The sequence below is a fragment of the Macrobrachium rosenbergii genome, chromosome 39 (assembly GCF_040412425.1).
Source record: "Macrobrachium rosenbergii isolate ZJJX-2024 chromosome 39, ASM4041242v1, whole genome shotgun sequence".
Classification (NCBI taxonomy): Eukaryota; Metazoa; Arthropoda; class Malacostraca; order Decapoda; family Palaemonidae; genus Macrobrachium; species Macrobrachium rosenbergii.
In genome coordinates, this window is record NC_089779.1 from 17,506,171 (window position 1) to 17,527,285 (window position 21,115).

The 21,115-nt window shown below is 35.9% G+C and overlaps 2 protein-coding genes and 1 long non-coding RNA gene across 3 annotated transcripts; 2 read left to right on the top strand and 1 right to left on the bottom strand.

Moving 5' to 3' along the window:
* Positions 1-2,770: 2,770 nt before the first annotated feature.
* On the bottom strand, positions 2,771-6,931 carry LSm7 (U6 snRNA-associated Sm-like protein LSm7). Its single transcript, XM_067082709.1, has 3 exons — positions 6,831-6,931; positions 4,092-4,302; positions 2,771-3,691 (listed from the first exon to the last, which is right to left on the bottom strand). The coding sequence occupies exons 1-3, from the start codon at positions 6,837-6,839 to the stop codon at positions 3,552-3,554; spliced, it is 360 nt and encodes a 119-aa protein (XP_066938810.1). The 5' UTR covers positions 6,840-6,931; the 3' UTR covers positions 2,771-3,551.
* Positions 6,932-7,673: 742 nt separating this feature from the next.
* mRpS22 (mitochondrial ribosomal protein S22) lies at positions 7,674-14,442 on the top strand. The gene is made up of 7 exons (XM_067082708.1): positions 7,674-7,962; positions 9,078-9,235; positions 11,688-11,852; positions 12,175-12,318; positions 13,043-13,272; positions 13,691-13,796; positions 14,219-14,442. Exons 1-7 carry the CDS (start codon positions 7,827-7,829, stop codon positions 14,339-14,341), a joined length of 1,062 nt encoding a protein of 353 aa, XP_066938809.1. The 5' UTR covers positions 7,674-7,826; the 3' UTR covers positions 14,342-14,442.
* A 1,484-nt stretch (positions 14,443-15,926) lies between these two features.
* On the top strand, positions 15,927-19,189 carry LOC136825799 (uncharacterized). The gene is made up of 3 exons (XR_010849459.1): positions 15,927-16,056; positions 16,350-16,808; positions 19,120-19,189. It is a non-coding gene; the product is annotated as an uncharacterized lncRNA (long non-coding RNA).
* Positions 19,190-21,115: the final 1,926 nt, after the last annotated feature.

Here is a 21,115-nt window from a genome sequence, read left to right on the forward strand (position 1 = left end):
TATATATATATATATATATATATATATATATAACTATGTTCCAATTCCCCAGTATTAATACATCTTAACCTGCTCCTAGGAAAGAATTGGTGCTTCTGGAAGGAAATGTTAATTTTTCAAATAGCCCATTTTAGCAAAGCAGAATTTAAGAACAGGACTTGCAGCCAGCGGTTACTGGCACCCCTCCTCAGCAAGACCACAATAATTGTGGATCTGTGTCAACCTACCGGGTCCTAATCCAGATTATCCAGGTAGCCCAGTTAGACCTAGTATTCACTTCGTGGCAGGTACACAGCTCCCTGGGGGCTGAGTGAGGGATTCTCCTGTATACAGAGGGCTTCCAGGTACTTGAGATAGTTGAGGTCTTCTGCAGTATCAGTTATGTAGAATCCTGAAATGTATGCTTTCCCTTGTAGACTGAATCCGTTGGGTGCTGCTGATATCTGACTGATGTTGGAATGGAGCAATCCTCCCTCAGTAAGGCAATTGTATCTGCAGACTACATTCGTCACTCGAAGGGGATCCGCTGTAGTGATAAGGTTATTTTTCAGCAACAGTTGGGACACTTCCATTTATGTGATAGGGGGTGAGGTTGATTTTCTGATTCTTGGCTCGGTTGGCAGGGGAAACTGTTGCTCATGAATGCTTGGTAATACTAGTAAATTGCTTGTTATTATACTTCCTGATTGTCCATCTGTAGTGTACTGGGGTACATCTATTGGCGTATCATTTGTTAATAAGGATTTGGACAGTTTTGTCTATATTGTAGGTGGCCATCCAACTGGAATAGTCAGGAATCTCCTGGCATGTGCCATCATCATGCTACATTAATGTCATTTCGGACATTTACAGTCCCATTCGGCCAGGGGCGCAGCCTCTTGGGTTTAGTTTTTACCTAGTTTTGAAATCTTTCTTCCTCGGTCAAGTAAATTACTTACAAGGGCAGTTTGTAGCTGAACTTGAGCTCAAAGGAGGCAGAACCCTGACCCTTCAGTAACAGATTCTGTCATTCTTTTTTGTCATATATTTAAAGGTGTCACCTATGTTTCTGAAGTAGGTGAAAGGCACCCTTTGGCCAATGAACACACATTCTTTGATGGTCCCTATGTAAAGATTTAGTGGATCATAGAATAAAGGAGTGGCCATGCCATCTTTTTCCACCAATTGTATCCATAGTGAGGCCTCTTCAGGCCTCTCTTAATAGTATCTCAAGAGTTTCTTGAAAGTATGCTTCTCATGTGTTACGGTTCAGTGGGTGGTTAGAGATCCCCTTTGTAAGGCAATGTTTGGTTAGAATGATGAACTTGGTCTATGAAGGGGAGATACTGAGATTCCAAAAAAACTGTTATGAATACTAGAAAGAAATGGTCCCTCTACTCTCACCCTGAGTTTATCTATTTACCTACATTACAGAACCAGTTTAAAGACAATAGAGTATTCTCAGGAAGTCACTCAGGCTCACCAGACTTTAAGCTACGTTCAGCTATCATCTGGTATTTGAGAAATTAAATCAGTTTCTCATTCACTTTACTACTTTGATTGCAAAAATTTGAGGCTAGAAATGTACTCAGTTAGATTTACAAATTAGTGAACACAAATTACAGTACAGCCCTAAGACCTGTTACACCCTAGGACTACTCAAAGTACATTCCAGGTTAAAATGGGATCATGTTTATGATGGAAGTAGTGGAAAGCAGTTTAACCTGCCAAGAGCCCAACATCTTGTCTTCAAATGTGTGCCATACATTTGAGCAAGAAAAGCTGAACATATTAAGCCAGGTTGGAAAAGCATATGTAATGGATGTGAAGTTAAAAGCAGACAACAGATGAATGCATCATAAGGAATGCTGCAAAGAACCTTCAAAACTGCGTACAGTGGGCCATGCAAGGCACATTACAGGCAGTATTCATTTACAGGAATTGTAAAATTGATGAAACATGCTCCACTGACATGTGCCAGATGCAGTGCTAAATATTACAAAAAAAATTATTGTCTTATTTGAAAGTGATTTGAGAGTTCTTTATGATGGAGATGCAAGAACAATTGTGTTAAGTTAACTGTACCACTGATTCACACTCCCATCATATGGCCAGTCCGAAAGGTTTCTTCTTCTTCAGTGAGTGATGAAAACTGGAGCAGTACTACGCAGTTCCTCAAAAGTTGGAATGTAGTCCAGTGAGGGATGAGCAGTCAAAATATGAGGGAAAATTGACGTTGAACGTGAACCGGCTTAGTTATTTGGCACAACATACAGTAAATTCTTATGCATTACTTAATGGCTTTCTAAGGTAGTCAGACCATGCTCTGAATAACAACTGTGCTGTTAGTGAAGACAGACACAGCACAACTTAAGATATGTCTGCTCATTGTAACCTCAGGTTAAAATGCAACTTGATTAACAATACTGTAATCATTGTGAGGTAGTTTAACTAGGCCATCAAGTTAAAATAAAACCATAATAATTTTAGAGCATGCATTTACATCCCAACTGAATAGGCATTTTGTTATTTAAAAAGAATATCAAGGTCTCTTGTGAATGCACTCAACCACATCTTTAAATCAGTAATCTTGATTCACTTGTTTCCCAAACAAGTGTGACTAAGTAGATATTGCACAGACAAATAAGAAATTATAAATCAAAGAAGACAAGGACAAAACTAATATTACGCTTAATAAGATTTAAATCACCGACCTGGACTTATGACCGGGCGTTAAAGGCAAGAATATAATCTGACTGGTAGGAATATTTCTTTTTATGAAAATAGCTACTTGCAAGTACTTTTGTTTTATTACAATATAAACTACAAGTATAAAACCTTATACATTGTACATACTGCTTTTACAAGATATATGAGCAAAATATTTTAATACAGGTATTGTTACTATTATTGATATACATAAAGTTGTAAAATGACTGGTTGGGAATCAAAAATTTTGGAAACTACATTTGAGTACACTACAAAACTCATGGTTTATACTTGCCATTTAAACATTCTTTTATTTGAAAAAGACCTCATAAAACCTAATGACAGAGAAACAACTTTCCTTTAAATTAACTTGTGAAATCAAAACTTTACTTAAAGTAACAAGGAACAGTGTACAAGGCTTATTGTGGGGCTAAGGTGTTGAGTACAAGCAACCAAAAATAAAATGGTATGCCAGTGGAAAATAACATAGTGCTGTATTAAGACTGAGGCTTTTAAGAACAATGCTTTCTGAAAGTAAACTATATGTCAATGGGGGTATTGTAAGAATCCTGAATTATTCCTTCATTTCTGTCATGTTGAAGTGTATGCGGAGGACAGAAATAATAGGTAAATTTCATCTTTCATTTGGCTTCCGACAGTAAGTCGAAAATGATAATAGAAAAAATTCCATCTATAAAATAATTAAGGAAAAACATGAGAAAAAACTTTCACAATCATATACTGAAAGAATCTACCAACTCTTGGAGTTACCTGGGACATACAAATGAAATCTTTAATACGGATTTCATGGTTATAAAAGCTAAGACCTAGAAAAAAATAAAATAAACACATAACCCTCCATTTCAGGTCTCCTGTTGAATGAAAGGATTGGCTATCGCTTCGCAGCCATCCATTGGGCATATCAGTACAACTGCAGTGCCTCTGCACACCACTAGACCTCGTTCTTTGGTGTCCTCTGTCAACTTGTAAGGGTCGTCGGGATCTGGAAGTTTCGATAATTGTTTCCATTAATCCTGGCAAAGACATTTCTACATTTACTTGTAACTGAAATTAATCAGAATTGTGACAACTCGTGACAGATATTATCAAAACTATTTTCATGCTCCACTGATACAGATCACTTGTACTATACCCACTCTAATTTAAATTGACACATGAATTCTAACCCTACCACAGCCTGATCATCAACTTGTATCCATTTGCTCCATTTTGATGGGAGGTTAAACAGGCTGTTTACATCGTCTGTGAGGCAGTGAAGCTACACTATGCAAGGGTGGCGTACAAGTTAGGCACCTTGTCCAAGTAAACAGAAATAGTACATAGGATAATGCAAAGGAAATGATTTGTTTTTAAACATAAACAAAGTGAAAACTAAAACTTACCTCTCAAATACTCAATGGTGTTGTCCAATACCAAATTCAGCAACTGATCAAATCCCTTCAAGATTCCTGAGGCCTCTCGACCACCGGAAAACTTGACCCTAATTGCTTTGTCTAGATATTTACTAAGGTCAAGGATGGACTCCTTTCGCTTCTTGTCCTTCTGCTCCCCTCCTGGAGCGCCTTCTCTTCGTTCCGGTGGACCACCAACTTGCTGTCATGGAATCATATTAAGAATCACATTTTCACAGAATAGAAAAGATTGCAAGTGACTGAGAATGTGTTTATCTGGGATATAAATAGTCAAGTTCGTCTTCAACGACATTTACCTTACATCACAGAAAAAAGATGGTAACATTAAAGACAACTTTAGTATTTAGCAATATGCAAACTACAATTTTTTTTAATGCCCTCACTACTAATGCAGTCCTTTAGTTTAGTTAAATGGACACTTTAGTTGGCAGTATTAGCTTATACAGTATGTCAGTTTCACAATACCTTTAAAGGATGCCAAATGAGTACAAATAACAAGCGCTATTAGATTCATACAATCACCAACTGCAATACAGTCGCTACTAATCTGTCTCTTTGCAAAAGAACAAGTTCTGTATAAGGGAAAACCAATGTTCATAAAATTTTTCGTTTTAATGCATTTCTAAACACTACTTTACAGGTGCCAAAATGTTAATATGCAGAATATTGCTACCTCCTTAGTATTTATATGCAAATATCTGTATACAACCTTCATATTAACATCAAGCTTGACACCCTAAGCTTTCCTATTGGCTGTGCCAGAGCTCAGATTCATTGACCACTCTGACTAAGCAACCCTATGATTTTGCCTACAAGATACTTAAATTTTCTGCCTATGTATATTATTTCTGGGTGGGTGGCCTCCCCACATAGTGCTGGCAAATAAACCACCTAGATTTCAAAGATTTCTATCAAAACACCAGTCTTGGCATCTTCGCATGCACACCAGTTTCCAAAACCTCCTCGACATTCAAGTGACAACAACTGCATTGACTACATTCCTCCCATGACTGATAATATGAGCAGGTTTACAACCTTGCAAATGAATTCCAAAAATAAACATTTTGGAAAGCAACTGAGTGAATGTGTTATATATAGCTGTATCTTTTAATTCCCATCAAACCAAGGAAGCAAGCACTACAAAAGGACATTTCAATATAGGCTATGCACAGGATTATACAGAAACTGAAAAAACACGACTAAAAGAGGAAAGCATTAGTTATGCATGTACTGCTGACTGAAGCTTCTGGAACTTGTTTTAAATTCTAATGCAGAGGTACATTAGACAACAGAGACCAGAGAACTTAATCGATCATTCACCAAAATGGAAGACGAATGGTAAACCTGCGTTTCTCTGAATCCGTAAGTATATCTGAGCAAAAGAGGTTAATTCTGCATAAGAGCTCAGTACGGAGATATTGTTTATTAGTAAAATTTTTTGACTGAACAATAGGGCGAAGGGTGTGTATGATGCAGTAAAGGTGACATCATTTGAGAAATTTACAGAGATAATGTAAGAAATTTAATGGGCTTTGTTTATGTTACAGCATCTCGCAAAGCTCTTCTGTAGAATTACTCAAAGGAGTTGTTTGTGTGAAGCACTGGGCTACACTAGCTTAAGGAGAGAGAGAGAGAGAGAGAGAATTTTATACAGGCAGAAACTGGGCTTTGCTCTAAGTACTCATCAGAATTTCAGTTTTCTTCATAAAAAAAATGGTGCTGCACTGCATAACCTGCATATATCCTGTAACTAGTACCCTTAAATGGGTTAAACTAGGTAGAATGTGGCACCACAAGATATATCAAGTTACGACAAAATACAGATAGGGGGTAGAATGCAGAGTGAGGGGTCACGACTCATTTTTGGGGGCCTGATTCTAGCCAGTCGTCATACATAAATAAACATAACCTTTCCTTTACTGCCAGGTCCTGACCTAACCTACCTAACCTGACTTAGGGTGACGTGCCCTGACCTGGCCGGGGGGACACTGGGAATCAGGCTGAGCAACTAGAGTAAAGTTTTAGCGGGTGAAGCCCCCCAACCAGGTTAGGCTACAGTGTCCTAGGTTAGGTTAGCTTAAGGTAAGTCTGGTTCTATCGTATTTCCACTGAAATGCCTACTAGGCTACAGCAACCATAACTCTTCAGTGCGCGAGTCAGTAGGTCCACAAACTTCACTGCGTAGCCTACTGTAGCCTAACCTAACCTATTTCTCGTAGCCTACGATGATAAGTGTCGTCCATCTCACTAGGCTACACTCCCGGTTTGGTAATTACAGGTTCATGTGCAATATGGGAGCCGTTTTAAGTAAAATCATAAAAAAAAACAGTAAATATCATAAACATAAATAAAAACATAGAAATTAAGCATCTAAACATACCGCAGGCTGCGGTAGTATACTTCAGTTTTACCCCCAAAATTCCTCAGTCCCCTGGTTTGGACCCTATAATTATCATATGTTAAAAAATGTTTAAGAAAGATATATATAAAACCGAAGATAGAACTGTATGTTAAAAAATATATATCACCGAAGTTTATACATAAATATATACATACAGGCTATATTTTGGTGGTAGAACAACGCTTCCGGTTTCAGCCAAGAGATTAATTTTTAATAATAATACAAATAATAAATATTCCAATAAAATTATATTATCTTAATCACAAAATCAAATATACTATTAATATTTAGGAAATGACAATACTCACCGCTGCCATGCTTACAATTTACAAACGTTCTCGTATAGTTTTCTACCGTGTAGAATAAAACCCAACACCCAACATCTCAGGGAAAAGACACTTTCTATAAGGTAGCATATTTATATGAGAAGTATTATCTTTCAATATTTATTATTATTTAAAATGTTGTTGGATTTTATTTTAATTTTCAACTGTAGAAGTGATTATTTCATAGCATTTTTAGCTTAACCAATTAAAGGGCCAGATTTGGCTTCCTATTATTATTATTATTATTATTATTATTATTATTATTATTATTATTATTATTATTATTATTATTATTATTATTATTATTATTATTAATATTATTATTATTATTATTACTATTCTATTTTTAAATAAAATAAAATTGTAGACTTTTTGCTGTATTTATTTTCATTTTCAACTCAAGAAATTATTATTTTATAGTATTTTTCACTTAAACCGATGAAAGAACAGATTTGGTTTTCTGCTATTATTTATATTATTTTTATTCTTAAGGAAAAAGTTATTTTTGCCTAATCCTGTTGACCTCATAGTTTTATATATATATATATATATATATATATATATATATATATATATATATATATATATATATATGTGTGTGTGTGTGTGTGTGTGTTTCACTTTAACACGTGATTTGTTTATTACACTTCACCGCGTTATCTTGTTCTTTCACTTAAGGTGATATATATATACAGTATATATATATATATATATATATATATATATATATATATATATATATATATATATATATATTACATATTCATATTAACAATAAAGGCTGTTTACATAATTAAATAACGAGAACCATTACAATTTTTGAGCGCAGACAGCCAGACATCATTGAAGAACAACAACAACGCAGCCGACGACGTGACCCGTGTAAATGGAGTTCTAACCCATAATAATTTGTGTTTCTGTTAATTTTTTTTATTTCTGTTTATATCAAAGTGAAGAATAATTCCGTTCATTCGCGTAATGGCTGCAAGGGCTGCCCTGAGGCTGCGACAGGTGCTGAAGGTGCCGTCAGAGTGTCGGGGGACGACGGTAGGCATAAGGTTCCTGTCACCTTGGTTTAGTCGGTTGTACTGCTCAGCCGTCAATATTTATAATGGTAAGTTGCCTTTTGGACTTTTAATTTTCGACTTTTAATGCCATTTAATATAGTAATATAGATGAAAAGTGTTTAAGATGAATTTCAGATAGCTTAAGAAGCAGGCTTAAAGTCATTTTCTAGCTTACACTATTAGGCTGGGCTGACGCACAGGCGTCCCGCAAGGTGTTATTAAGGTAGGCCTACAGCATAAATCAATATAACGAGAAATCTACGGCTTAAAGCGTACCCCCAAATGGTAGAACTATGTAGTAGCTCCGCGGCGGCGACTGCCTTCTAACTTAACTTTTTCTATAGTTTTTTGGTTGCTAATTATGAATTTTCCTTTAATTTTTGGCGCTCGAGTGTAATTAACCTGTAATTAACCCGTGAAGTCCATCCAACAAGGGGTTTCCATACGTGCTCTTCACAAGACAGAGCACGGGTACTTCTGTTTCGAACGGTTCATATCCCGTCCGGCGAGTGCAATAACTTGGTAACGTATGGGTACCCCCCCTGGGCCAGTACTAAACATGGCGAAGGAACATTCCATTTGGCCGACAACAAACAGATGCATCGCCAGCATCAGAACCCTTAAAAGTGTAGAAAAAACCAGTTGAAAAGGTAAAAACAGGCGCAGAGCTGATATATAGAATTACTAAGGTAGGCCTATGGCATAAATCAGTATAACGAGAAATCTACTTTGAAAAGATAGGTATTTCTAAGTATTAGCTCCGCTCGGACTGTACGGAACTGTTCTGCAAATATGAGAGACATTAGGGTGCCATATGTTCAAGAAGGGATTGGCTAAGGAAATCTATCATGAAAGGAACCATACTAAACTACGTACCCTATCTATCCTAACCTAATAGGCCATGTTACTTAGGAAACTCCACTTTTTACCAGAAGTTCCCCTATAACACTGCACATGTGTAATAACAAAAGTATAATCAGTTCTGAGATTAATTGCAGGTTAATTACGGTCAGGCGACAAAAAATAACTGTGAATTCTTGATAAGCAACTAAATTATTATAGAAAAAGTCAATTTCCAAGGTAATACCCGAAGCGGAGCTAATAGTTCTATCTAAAGGTATTTTGGAGTAGATTGCAACAATAAAGCATTACTTTCTTTCAGAAAAAGACCCAGCACCTTATTTCTTCGATGCAAGAGTACAGGATGTCTTGAAGAAATTAACTGGACAAGATTTGAGCAAAGTCTTCAGGACAAGATTGTTGGAGAAGAAGTTAAACGTGCCACAATACCAGTTCATGACGACAGAAGAATTAGAGGCGGTGAGTTTAGGTTTTTTATGCATTCTGTTGGAGAGATTATTTAATATATGGTATTTTCTAGGCCAAATCATGTGGTAATCAGCTAGAATTAAAAGTCTTGCAGATAACGTCACATAGCCTAATTGAGATTTGTTACAAGAATACAGAGCATCCCCTTTCATTTAGGAGCATTCCCAGCGTGAGCTGGTGATGCTTAGTGAAGCTTGGTAACTTGGGGGCAAATTCAGTAGGTGAATGACAGTGTACTGCCCACTTACCTATCAGTAACCCATTACTTTTTGGTTTTTGTCAAATTAAGGTTCTCCATTTTCTTGGTAGTCACAATTCTCAACTTTATTAAAAAGCTTGGCATATATTTTTCATGTTTTGTTTTTGTGTTTGGTGTTTGGTTAATATGTCATGGACACAAGAACAACGATCTCTGTATTTAGTCTACTTCTCTACGGACAGCCTGTATCTTTATATATGAACATATGTATGAAGCTTTCAGGTTTGCTGTACAGTATTTTGACAATTACAAGTGTTCATGCTGTATATTAACTGTCATCTTTACATTAGTGTTGATTTGAATGGTATAGAAGCAAATTGGTTGTTATGAGAAGTGTTATCAACTGCTGAATGGAAGTCTGTTGGGAATCTTATGTTCAGGGTTATCCTTTGAGATTTCTCATGACTATTCCTTCTATAGAAGAGACACTGATCTCTGTTCCCTTCTGTGGGACCAGACACCAGGCTGCCCTTTCCCTTTCAGTGCTTCTCCACTGCTGATGTGAATTGGTTGTAAAACCATTCCTCGGAAATTTTATCACCCAAGCCTTGGGATTTAATATCCATATAACTGGGAGAGAGGCCTTGGGAACGTTCTTCAGTGCTCAGGGACTCTGTTCTTGTTACAACAGCAGGAGCTTTAAAGTTGCCCATACAGTTGCCTCCCAACGTAAGTGTCAAAGTCTTTTGTGACTTTGAAGCCTGGCATACCCTTTTCCCTCTTGGATATTTTCTTTGAGTGAAGACCCGTTTCATGTACATTGAATATATGCTCTTGCAGAAATTTCTTCTCAGTAATCTTCACCAATGTTGCAGGGAATTTGGATGCTGTCAATTTGTTGACTGATGCACCTTTACCTTGGATCTTGACATGAAAATTGTGTCGCTCATTGAATTGCATAAACCATCCTAAACTTCCCTTGAATTTTGTAACTTTCCCATCACTAAATGTCTTGAGGTCTTCAAACAAAGAAAACATTTTCTCTTGAATTAACAGCGGGCTTATTGGGGTACACTGATGAGTCCTATTCAATTCATAGGGAAAGATGATCCATTTATTCTTAGATCTTACCTCTTTCCTTGTTGACGGTAGTGGTCTTCATTGCTTGAGTATCATCTTTGAAAGTATCATCTTCGACGTAGCTAAAATTCATGCTTTACCTTGAACATTTGCTGAAATTCATGCTTTACCTTGAGCATTTGTTGATACAGTCGCCAGACTCAAGACAAAAGCAAGAGCTATTGTGGAACAGGTTCACCCTTTTCTTGGCATTTTATCATGGCCACTTTACCTTCCACTGAGTAACGCTTGCAGTAGAAACTTTCTTCTTAGCAGTGGGGCCAAACATCAAAGTTACAAATTCATTGCAAGTGAGATACTATGAATAATCCCAAAACAGATATGAGTTTGAATAAGCTGCCATAAACGGGTTCTGAAACTGGGGTTACTGAATGGCATGTAAATAAGACTATATATACAGTATATAAAAAGTTTTAGGCTTTTAAATGTTTTTGTACATTACGTGACATTAATTTTTGTAGTTTACAGTTTTTCATGAGATTTTGCAATTTTTATTTTTTAAGTGAAAGTTTGATGACTCCCTTCAATCAAATTTTATTTTTCTATAGTTTTAATGAATTTTTATAAAATAAAAAATGACAGAAAAACAATGTTGATGAAGGTATATCTGTATTGTTATATGCAGAGTTCCTGTGTCTTGTCTCTTTGTGAAGTCATGCCTGGTATCATGAGGAGTCGCATGCTTTGTGTATACTGTATCATTAGGTATACAGTATTTTATAAATGAAGTATTGTATTCACCAGCTTACTTGAGTCATTGACCTCTTCAGCCAATACTGGTAATGGTGTTTGGAAGTTATCTTTTGCATATGAATGCTTGAATGGCTTCTGAATACATTTTGGTGTGGATTACAATGAGATATTTTGATTTTGTATTTCACAATCTTAGATGGGCATACAGCACTGTATGCCATTAGTTTTATTAAAATAAATGATTGTAATTACCGTGCAGTATTGATAATTAAAATTAGGAACATTTGAGAACAGTTAGAATTTAAGAAAAGTTTTTATTGATGGGAATAGTTTAATTTATATTGGTTAGGTAGTTTGTATGTCAAATACTGTATGTTAACTTTGTGATTGGTAACATGGTTTCCATTACAGCATATGGCTCAGGCAAGAGAAAATGCAGAAAAACTTCTCCAGATGCCGCCAGTTTTGAAGGAGAGAGAACCAGTTGATGAAGTGCTTTCAAGAGACCCAGCTATATTAGGGTATGACACTGCAAAATTCATTTTTACCGACATCACTTTTGGAATGTCAGATAGAGTGAGTATTAGAAATGTGACTCATTTTACAATTCCGTATCTCTGTCTGTAGAAGTTTTAGATGACAGTGTTTTTAGTTCCATAAATGACTTGGTTTTATTCTTCTTTGAAACTTGTGCAAATTCCTCATGGTTACAGAGTACGAAATTAGTTTTAGTACATCTTAGCCTTGTGTCCTTTCTTTTGAATTGCAAGACTTCAAGAATTTTACACTCAGATCTTTTGATTTCCATTTGGACAGAAGTGAGAAACTTGTGCATTTGTTTTTTGCGGCTACTGATAATGTAATTGTGTTGATTTTGTTTATGTTTTCCATTCGACAGAAACGTGTTGTTGTTGTACGCGAGCCAGATGGGACCCTAAGGAAAGCATCATGGGAAGAGAGAGAACGTATGAATCAGATCTATAACCCCCGCCCAGGTCGAAAGCTACATAAACCTATAATGTTTGAAGAGGAATATTTAAAGGTTAGTTGATTCTCTCTCTCTCTCTCTCTCTCTCTCTCTCTCTCTCTCTCTCTCTCTCTCTCTCTCTCTCTCTCTCTCTCATACCGAGTTACCTCTTTGGTTTTTGTTTGTATTGAAATGGAGTTTAGTGAAATGCCACATGATAAAGCAAACAGTAGAGGCTGAATATCAAGAACTGAAATTGGTACAAAAGCAAAATTATACATTATTGTAATGTGACTTATATTGGTATATAAACATGAATCTTGGCTTGATAATGAAACTGTCTAAAAGATTTTGTTGATTTAAAGTTAGATAATGATGAAAGAGAAGTCTAGGTAGCTTGCACAGTGTCTGTTGGACTCCTGTGGGAACCAAGACTTACTTGGATGAGAACTTTGAGATAGGAATCAGGAGATGAGTCGAGAATTGTGGAAGTGAAAACAGGAAATAATTGAGTGCCGAAGTTTCACAAAGGCCCTTTGTGTTGCATACATTGGAGGCGGTAATGATGAGAATGTAGCAGATAGAAATAACTGTTTGATAAGTTGTGAGAAAATCATGTATTTTGACTGGTTGAAGTACCTAATGATGATAAAGGTAATATGCTAGAACCACTTGTTCAGGCATCTTTATGCCATTATCTGGCCCAGGACCAAATAAGAAAAAATGGAAGTATCAAGTTAAAAGAGTGGTGTTGAGAGACCTTGTTGTATTCTATTTTTAAATTTCACATTATTTTCAGGATGTATTATCACAAGAGAAGTATGAGTTCATACTGGAGCGAGCTTGCGCTCAGTTTGACCCAGATGATCCCACTTACCAGAGAGTGTGCAGTATGACATATGAGGCAGTTGATGAAAAACGCAAGTATGACGCACTGCATTCTACGCGGCATTATGGTCCCATGTGCTTCTATCTAGCATGGCACAAAAAAATGGACAATTTGTTAATCAAGTTTGTACAAGAGGAAAAGTAAGTAATGACCATGTTGTTTTGTCACTTAGAATTACTTTTTCATTTTTGTAGTTTTTAGATATATGTGATAGATTAAATTGTTAGTCCAGTTTACTAACTGGGTATTTGTAGCATATGTATATAATTAAGGTAGATCACCAAGTTGAAATTTAGTTATTGCAGACAGAATGTATTTGCAAGTGGCAATAAAATTTGTATTTTGTAATTCAATTATTTGACACTTTCAGCTTACATCTATTGAAGATATTTTTACATACAGATTATCTTCAGTTTGGATGGTATAGATTTATGAGGGAAAAATAGATGCCCATAGGTGATCTTAATGCTTGTTATAGAATTGTTTTACCAAAAAATTTTACCGGTCTGATATCTCTCTCTTATAAGCTTAAGCATGTACGTATTCTTTCTCTTTCAGATTGCCAGACTGTGTAAGCCTGATTCAGCTTTATCATCACATCCACAAAGACAGTGAATCAGCTTTTCAGAATGTTCCTCCAAATGAACAAATCAGTTTTGTTAAGGTGTGTACCCTGGTTAAAAAGTTATATTTAACTCCAATAACGGAAAATGAGGCATTTATAGATATTGGGAGTACTGGGTAAAGAATCAGTTGTGAATCTAGTAAGGTCCGTGTTGTAGTGACAGTATGTTGTTATGGTTTCATTACTTTTTGTCCCACTGCCATTGTTTGTACAGGACATTGATACCTCTGCCATTCAGTGGTTGTAGTTGTATATACAGTAAATTGCTGTTACTTTTTGTAATCTTCCAAAAAATCAGCTAGGTTGACAGTTGGTTAAACAGCTTTTTGCCAAGCGCAAGATGCAGTGGCTTATCAAAACTACTGAAGAAGAGTTTTCCCAAAGATAGATATTAGACAGTGAGATAGTAAGTTTAGATATATTTTCTTTATGGTAATAAATTTTTTGTGTATTTTTTTTAGACATACGCACAGGAAGAATCGTTGCGCCGACCCCAACTGCAGCTTGCAGTCCAGCAATATGAAGATCTGCTTAATGAGCGACAGGAATATGAAGAAAGCGTACAGAAGTCACACGGGCTATAGCCTGCCTTAATGTACGATGATACACTTGTTCGTTATGTAAATGTGTGCTAAAACTGATTTTTTTGTTCACTTGAAATGTAAATATATGAATGTAGACTGTAGTGAATAGAAATTTCTTATCCTTTTAAGATTAAGGTTTTGTTGAGATCTTCTTGTATTATTTTCTTTTGATGTGTTCGTAGGAAGCATAAGGCTTCAAAATTTGTGCCTTCTTATTTGATGAGGTTGAACAAACGTAATGGATAGCAGCTGGAACAGAAGTTTGCATTATAAATTGTTAGGGTATATTTCCAGGAACACTCTTTGGATTGAATCAGATTCAGTAGGAAATTAAGAAGTGCAGGTAGTATAGGCCAAGATAGGTAGTCAAGCAAACATTGTAAGCTGGCTATGGTCGACTTTTGTCATCCAGCTGATTAGGCTTACAAAGCCGAACTTAATTGATTAAAGACAAGAAACTCTTTCACTGAACTGTGCTGAGCGACCCTGTTGGTCCCAGTGCCTGGCCTTTAGCATAAAACTTGCACTTTCCCCATCACCAAGTTTGTAGTTGGTTGTTGATGGTGTGATTTATCATAGAAAAGTTTTATTTTTGGTTTTGGTATGTGGAGTAAGTGGAGGATAGAGTTAGCATGTGAAGTGCAAATGGCCTGAACTGTAATTGCTTTGTTAATTGTGTTTATAAGTAACGTCATTCATCATGAGTCCACTGAATGTATTGTCAAGGACTTTGAAGTCAGTTGTAAAAAATTTGCTTGGTTGTGGTTCAGCAATTCAGCAAGTGTGGGTGGCATATTGTACATGATGTTAATTTTTTATTTTTGTCAAAGTAGAAATTTTCCTTCTTATGTTGATCCATAAAATGTGCTTAACCCAAACAAGAAAAAATGTCAGTAGGGTTAGTGCTGCACTTAACAAGAAAATATGTCAGTAGGGTTAGTGCTGCACTTAACCCCAAAATCATTGTCAGCATAAACATTGTATGTTAGTTTTCCTTGAAAGGGGTTAGAAGTAAAGTAAATTCTCTCCTGCCTCTGTCGTGTGATCTTTCTCTCTTGAGTTCACATCAGATATTGGTCTTCATCTATCATTATTTCCATTAACTTCCTGAACCATTCAGGTTTTCATTCTGCTACTTTCAAATCTGCTTTTCAGACCAGTTGTTCCTCATCATTTTTCAACATTTTGCACATTCATAATTGAAACAACATTGGTATCATACACTCACTGAGGAAACCTAGTTTGTGGTATATTTACAAAATGTATTTATTAAAATTTCAAAAGATTTGTAGAGAAAACTTTTATCTGTGAGAGATGGTTTGGGATTTGCCCACCTTGAAGAAGTTCTCTATGATTTAACTGTTGGTGTGTCTATTTTCAGAAGCCATTCACCACTGTTTGCCAGCCTTAATCATTTGTTTAAGCATCAGTAATAGAAAGAGTCTATCTGGGAAGTATAAAAATTATCTTTGGAGCAAAATTGATGTGAAACTTAAAATTTCATGAACTGGTTTTTTGTTTCAAGATGAACATAGTTTATTTATATTTTTCTTCTCATTTATTTATATTTTACTTTTCATTACAGAATTTATGGGTGACTGTAAGTTGAAAATACAAATTAAAGCAAGGACTTGCAAGAAAAAAACTAGCAAAAAACTCATATCCAGTATTTCACGATCTTGTATTCTTGACGTATGAAGTTCATCTGAGTTATTGTAAGTGAAGTTGTACAAGGAACACCATAAATTTTTTTGTATGCACTTGAAAAGCATCAGCCTGTTTGAAGCTGTAACTGGTTCTGATAGTCACAGTTTTTCTCATTTCATCATACTTTTATATTTTGCATACTTGAGCTTTATTTTTAAACGATCATAGGGTAACTTATAAAATCTCCTGAGGTAACTCTGGAAACATTTTGTAGGATCTTAATACTTTTCAGTACTGGAAAGAAACTAGGACAGGATAAAAGGTAACACATCTAACATTACTGATTTTTTCTTTGTTTAAGCTGAAGAGATCCAGATGGGTACATCTGTCCAAAGCCAATCTTATTACTGACATGAAGGGAAGGGTACTTTCTCTTCGATAAGCTGCTCGTAAGCAGTGGAAGATTAGAGGACTAAGAGATCTCAGAGGAAGGCATAAAGTCCCATTCTGGAAGTGAATTTTATGAAGAACAGAACAGATAAATTTGTTGAATCTTGAGTTTCTGCTTTTACCACAGTACTACTTGTTCTAAATGTGAAGACTTCTACAATATGGTTGAGGAAATGTAACAGCACATAGCCAGGTCCTAGAGAAATGTCCTTATTAATTCCAGTTTAGTAGACCCTATGGCAGGGTTGAAAGGGACTGGAGTTTGAAGTTGTACTGTATCACTGATGATTGAGGGAGCTATTGATTCTACTTTCCCAAGACAAAGTTTATAGTCTCTCTCATATGAGGATAAAAATCCATAGAATGCTAGGTAAGTCTCATAAATGTTTTTGAGGTTGTGAGGGATAATTTATCATGAGCATTATAATTATCAAAATTGCTTATAGGTTTTATCAGAAAACTGAGCTGATAAGAAAGCCAAGTAGCTTCTTGGAGACGAATTTAGCCAGGCTTATGGTGAGATTCTTCCAAGCCGTGTTGCCAGTCACATGCAAGCCCAAAATGCTGATAGTTCTATGGTGCTTAGCTTTGGCTTTGAACTTAATAATATTTTTGAAAGTTAGGTGTTAGCAGTAGGCAACAGAGGTAATACATTAAGCGATTGGAAAGATGTTTGTGAAAAAGAGTATTGAAATGAGGCAGATTTTTCTTTCCTGTTAGTAAACTATATTCAGACCTTTTCATGAAAATAGGTTAGAAGAGAAGGAAGAGGATAAAACTCTATTTTTGGAAATTACTGATTAAAAAGAGGCAAATGATAGAGAACATTTTTTTGCTGGACACCATTAAAGACATGGGGCAAGCAGCTGCTGTAGTTTAGTCCACAACAACAGAAAAAGAATGGTTGCCATATCAGAACATGTAAACTTGAGTTTGGAGAGCTGGACCTTATGAAAGGTTTTGCCAAAAGTCTGACATTTTAAGGTAAACAATAAATGATTCGCCAAAAATTCTTGCAAGATCATTAACAGGTGGGACTTATACAGGATGAGAAATCAAGGAATTAAAGCAATGTATCTGGAATTTCAGTTTTTATAAGGTGAGCATTAAATAGAATTTTATAGAGCATATGTTGAAATTTGTAGTTGGCAAAAGTTAGGGTTTTAAGACCACCTAACTCAGTTTCAAATGTGTAAGAGTGACGTCAGGGAATGACATTTGCCTTATCAGAATTATTTAGTCATGTTGGATTAGTACCCTGGTGATGTGTATTTGTACAAGTTCTTCAGTTCTAACTAGCTGTTCCCTTAAGAAAAAGCAGAAATTTCCCTCAAAGCACATTTTTTATAAAGTTATGTTTTTACCTTAAAGCAAAACACACTGATGGGAAAGGAAGCAAAAGAAAAGTACAATCAGAAAAGTGGCTTTGTTGCTGTGGGGTTGAAGTTTGTGTTGTGTACCAAATTTCAACAGATTGTGTCACCAGGTGTCCCGGATTACAAACTATACATGGAGTGAGATTTTCAGTTCCCTTAACATATTACTAAAGCAAATGAGGAATACAGGTAGAGGGGGAATTGAGACCCCTGTTGTGATAGATGGCCAAGTCTTAAAGAGCCCATAGAGGGGTAGCGCTGTCAGTGTACCTCATGCGGTTCACTGTAGGCGTTACTTAAGGTTTTTTGCAGCATCTCATAAACAATAGCTGTTGTGTGGATGAAGATTAATAGAATAGTAACTTGGCTTTAGAAACAATCTACATTATTATTGTCAAGAAATTAGGACCCCGTAGAGTCATCTGCTGAAGGAGAAATAAAGAAGTACTGTATAGTAATTACTCTGACAACCTGTCCACAGGCTTGTGTTACAAACTTGCAGTAGGAGGTTGGTTAGTAAAGTGTGAGTTGACAGGTGAAGGAAGCTAAGCTTTATGTTAGAGTAAAGTGTAATTCTGGCAAGGGTTAAATGTATTAAATACATTTTTGGTCATTATTTTGGAAGATATTCTTTCCATTTTATCAGTGTTTATATGGTCCACAATCACACTGATTCTTCATGAGAAGTCACTTTATAGTTTGATCGTTTGCCCTCTTCGGAATATCATTGTTCCCATTTCCCGTATTATTCTTTTCGCTCCTTTTTTTGTCATATTGTATTCCTTTGGTTAGTTGTGAGCATTTTCTAATACCTCCAGCTAGCTAAAACATGTAAAGAGATCGTGCTGTACTACAATTGAGCTAATAGCTTTCAATGTGATTGTGACCTTTCATTGCCTCGGGTTTTGTAGGCTTCGGGGCTTGTCAGCTTACAAGTACAACTTTGTGCAATTCTTTTTTAAGTCCATCTTCCTAGTTATTTCTGATCAACACTCACATTTGCCAACTTTTTTGGGTCACCTCCTGCAAATATGTGTGTAAAGTCTGGGACATAATTCCCACGAGGAGAGTTTGTGAAAATCCTCAACTTTCATAAGTTTATTGAAATGTCTGAAAGTTGCAAATTACAAGATAAGACACACTTTACCTTTAGTCTTTATTTACAAAAACAGTCCATAGGGCCACCCATGTGAGAGTTGAGGTTTTTGATTTCATGGTCTGAATAATATGATAGTTTATTTTTATTTAACTGTAATTTATATTTCTACGTAGCCATTTATTTTTCTCTCTCTCTACAAATAACAGGTCATTGGAGAGATCTTCATAATTTTTGGAGAAAAAAGTCAGCCTTGAATGACATGGAGAAAATAGGAAGGTAAGTTATTAGTTGAGTGTATATGTAGAAGTGGAGAGAGAGAGAGAGATTGTGATGGTCTTTTATCCAAAAGATATTGGCACATATGTGTGTTGGGTGTACCAATTAAATGAAGCAAATTATCATCAGATGTTCAGGTTCTGACACCTGTCTTCCATTTTAGCATTTGACAGCACGATCATTATTCATCACCTGTTGCCCCATTCCTGTGCTGGTTTCATATTCATCTAGTGCCCTGTTTTCCAAATTTTAAAGAAAAAAGTATGACGAAAGGAAATGTAAATTCTTAACATGCTGTTTTGTGATTACATGGAGTTTTGTCCATGTATTCACATCATTGAGCTTACTGACATTCCAGTAATGTTATTAACCCAATTATAAGATTTTCAGAAAGCTGCAGCGCAATTAGACCTAAACTCTATTATCAATAGAGATCCTTCAGCCAGCCCTAGAAGAGCTAAAGAAATAGTTCAGTCTGGTTAAACTACTTAATAACAATAATATTACACAGGGAAATTTGCACTCATTTTTATTGCACCTATACTAGTGATATATTTTCTTGAATTCTATTCTCTTGAGTTGGTTGTTAAATACTTGCAGGGTGTGGAAATGAGAAAACTCATGGTTAGAACTGGCAATTTAGAAGCTAGATTTGGTGATAAAGGTTTGTGAATGGATTGTGGAGTGACTTTTGTTAGCAGTTGGACATAATTGGTGAAAGCAACAAATGTTTCGGATATCAGCGAAAGAGCTTGAAAAGAAAGTTAACAGTCGACCCCCGGGTTCGCGGGGTTTGCGTACCGCCACCCCCTGGGAATAGCTCAAATCCGCGAATACTTAAAACCCCCTCTAAAAGTGCTTTTAACTGCCTATTTTGATGGTTCAAAACACCAAAAAACCCTCTAAAATTCTTATACCTGAATATTTTAATAGTTTTATCACAAAAAGTGCATTTAGTCACGAAAATGATATGAAAATAATTTGTGAATATTTCTCTATGAAAAATACCGCGAATAGGCGGATTTTCCGCGAATAATGTGTGTATATGTTCCACAGAGAAAACCGCGAATAGGTGAAGCCACGAGTCCACTGTAGTGATGGTAGCTATAGCAATACTGTGAGGGTAAATTGAAACGGGAAGATGATATGATAAATGTTAGTTTGAATGGTGGGAGACTTTGGCTAGCGTGCGTAAGCACAGCATTTGATAGTAAAAATCTTGCTTAATGGATAGAATGAGAGAAGAGGTAAATCAGAGCATAACAGGAGCAAAGAAATAACAGTGATTCCTTAGTAATTTAGGAAAGTAAATAATGTAATGTACGAAGAGCAACTTTTATGAGGAATTCCTCGTAGGTCCCATTGCTTGGTCTTTGGCCCAGATTCTGTATTCAGTTCAATTCAATTCAGAAAATGGTGTCGATAACGCTTTCAGAACAATCATTAGAATGACTTTTCTATAACATTTATTGCACTAAAAGCAGTGGGTAGGTCTGTTTTATAATGAATATGTAGGTGCGTCTTATTCTGAGAGACCTCACTTATCAGTATTACGTACTGACTCTGTTGCACTTTTCTGGCCCTGTACAAATATCAGCAAATCAGAATATCATAAATTTGGGAGGCAGGAATTTTCTGTGATAACAACTGGTCTCGTAGAGTTTATTACCTTCTCGTAATTTATTGAAGTGAATAATTTCCCAGATTGAAAGAGAAGCATAATGCAAAACATATTGATCAGAGAAGTATTGATTCAGTGCAAATTAGGTCTTGGAAATGGTGCTTTATATGTGTATTTGAAAGAGAGAAGTATTTATTATAAAAATAAATTTCTGAGGGATAAATAAAATAATGAAAATTAGTGCTATACATGTCAGTATAGTAATTTAGTTAGATGAAGGGTAATTTGCTGATTCACATAGGTAT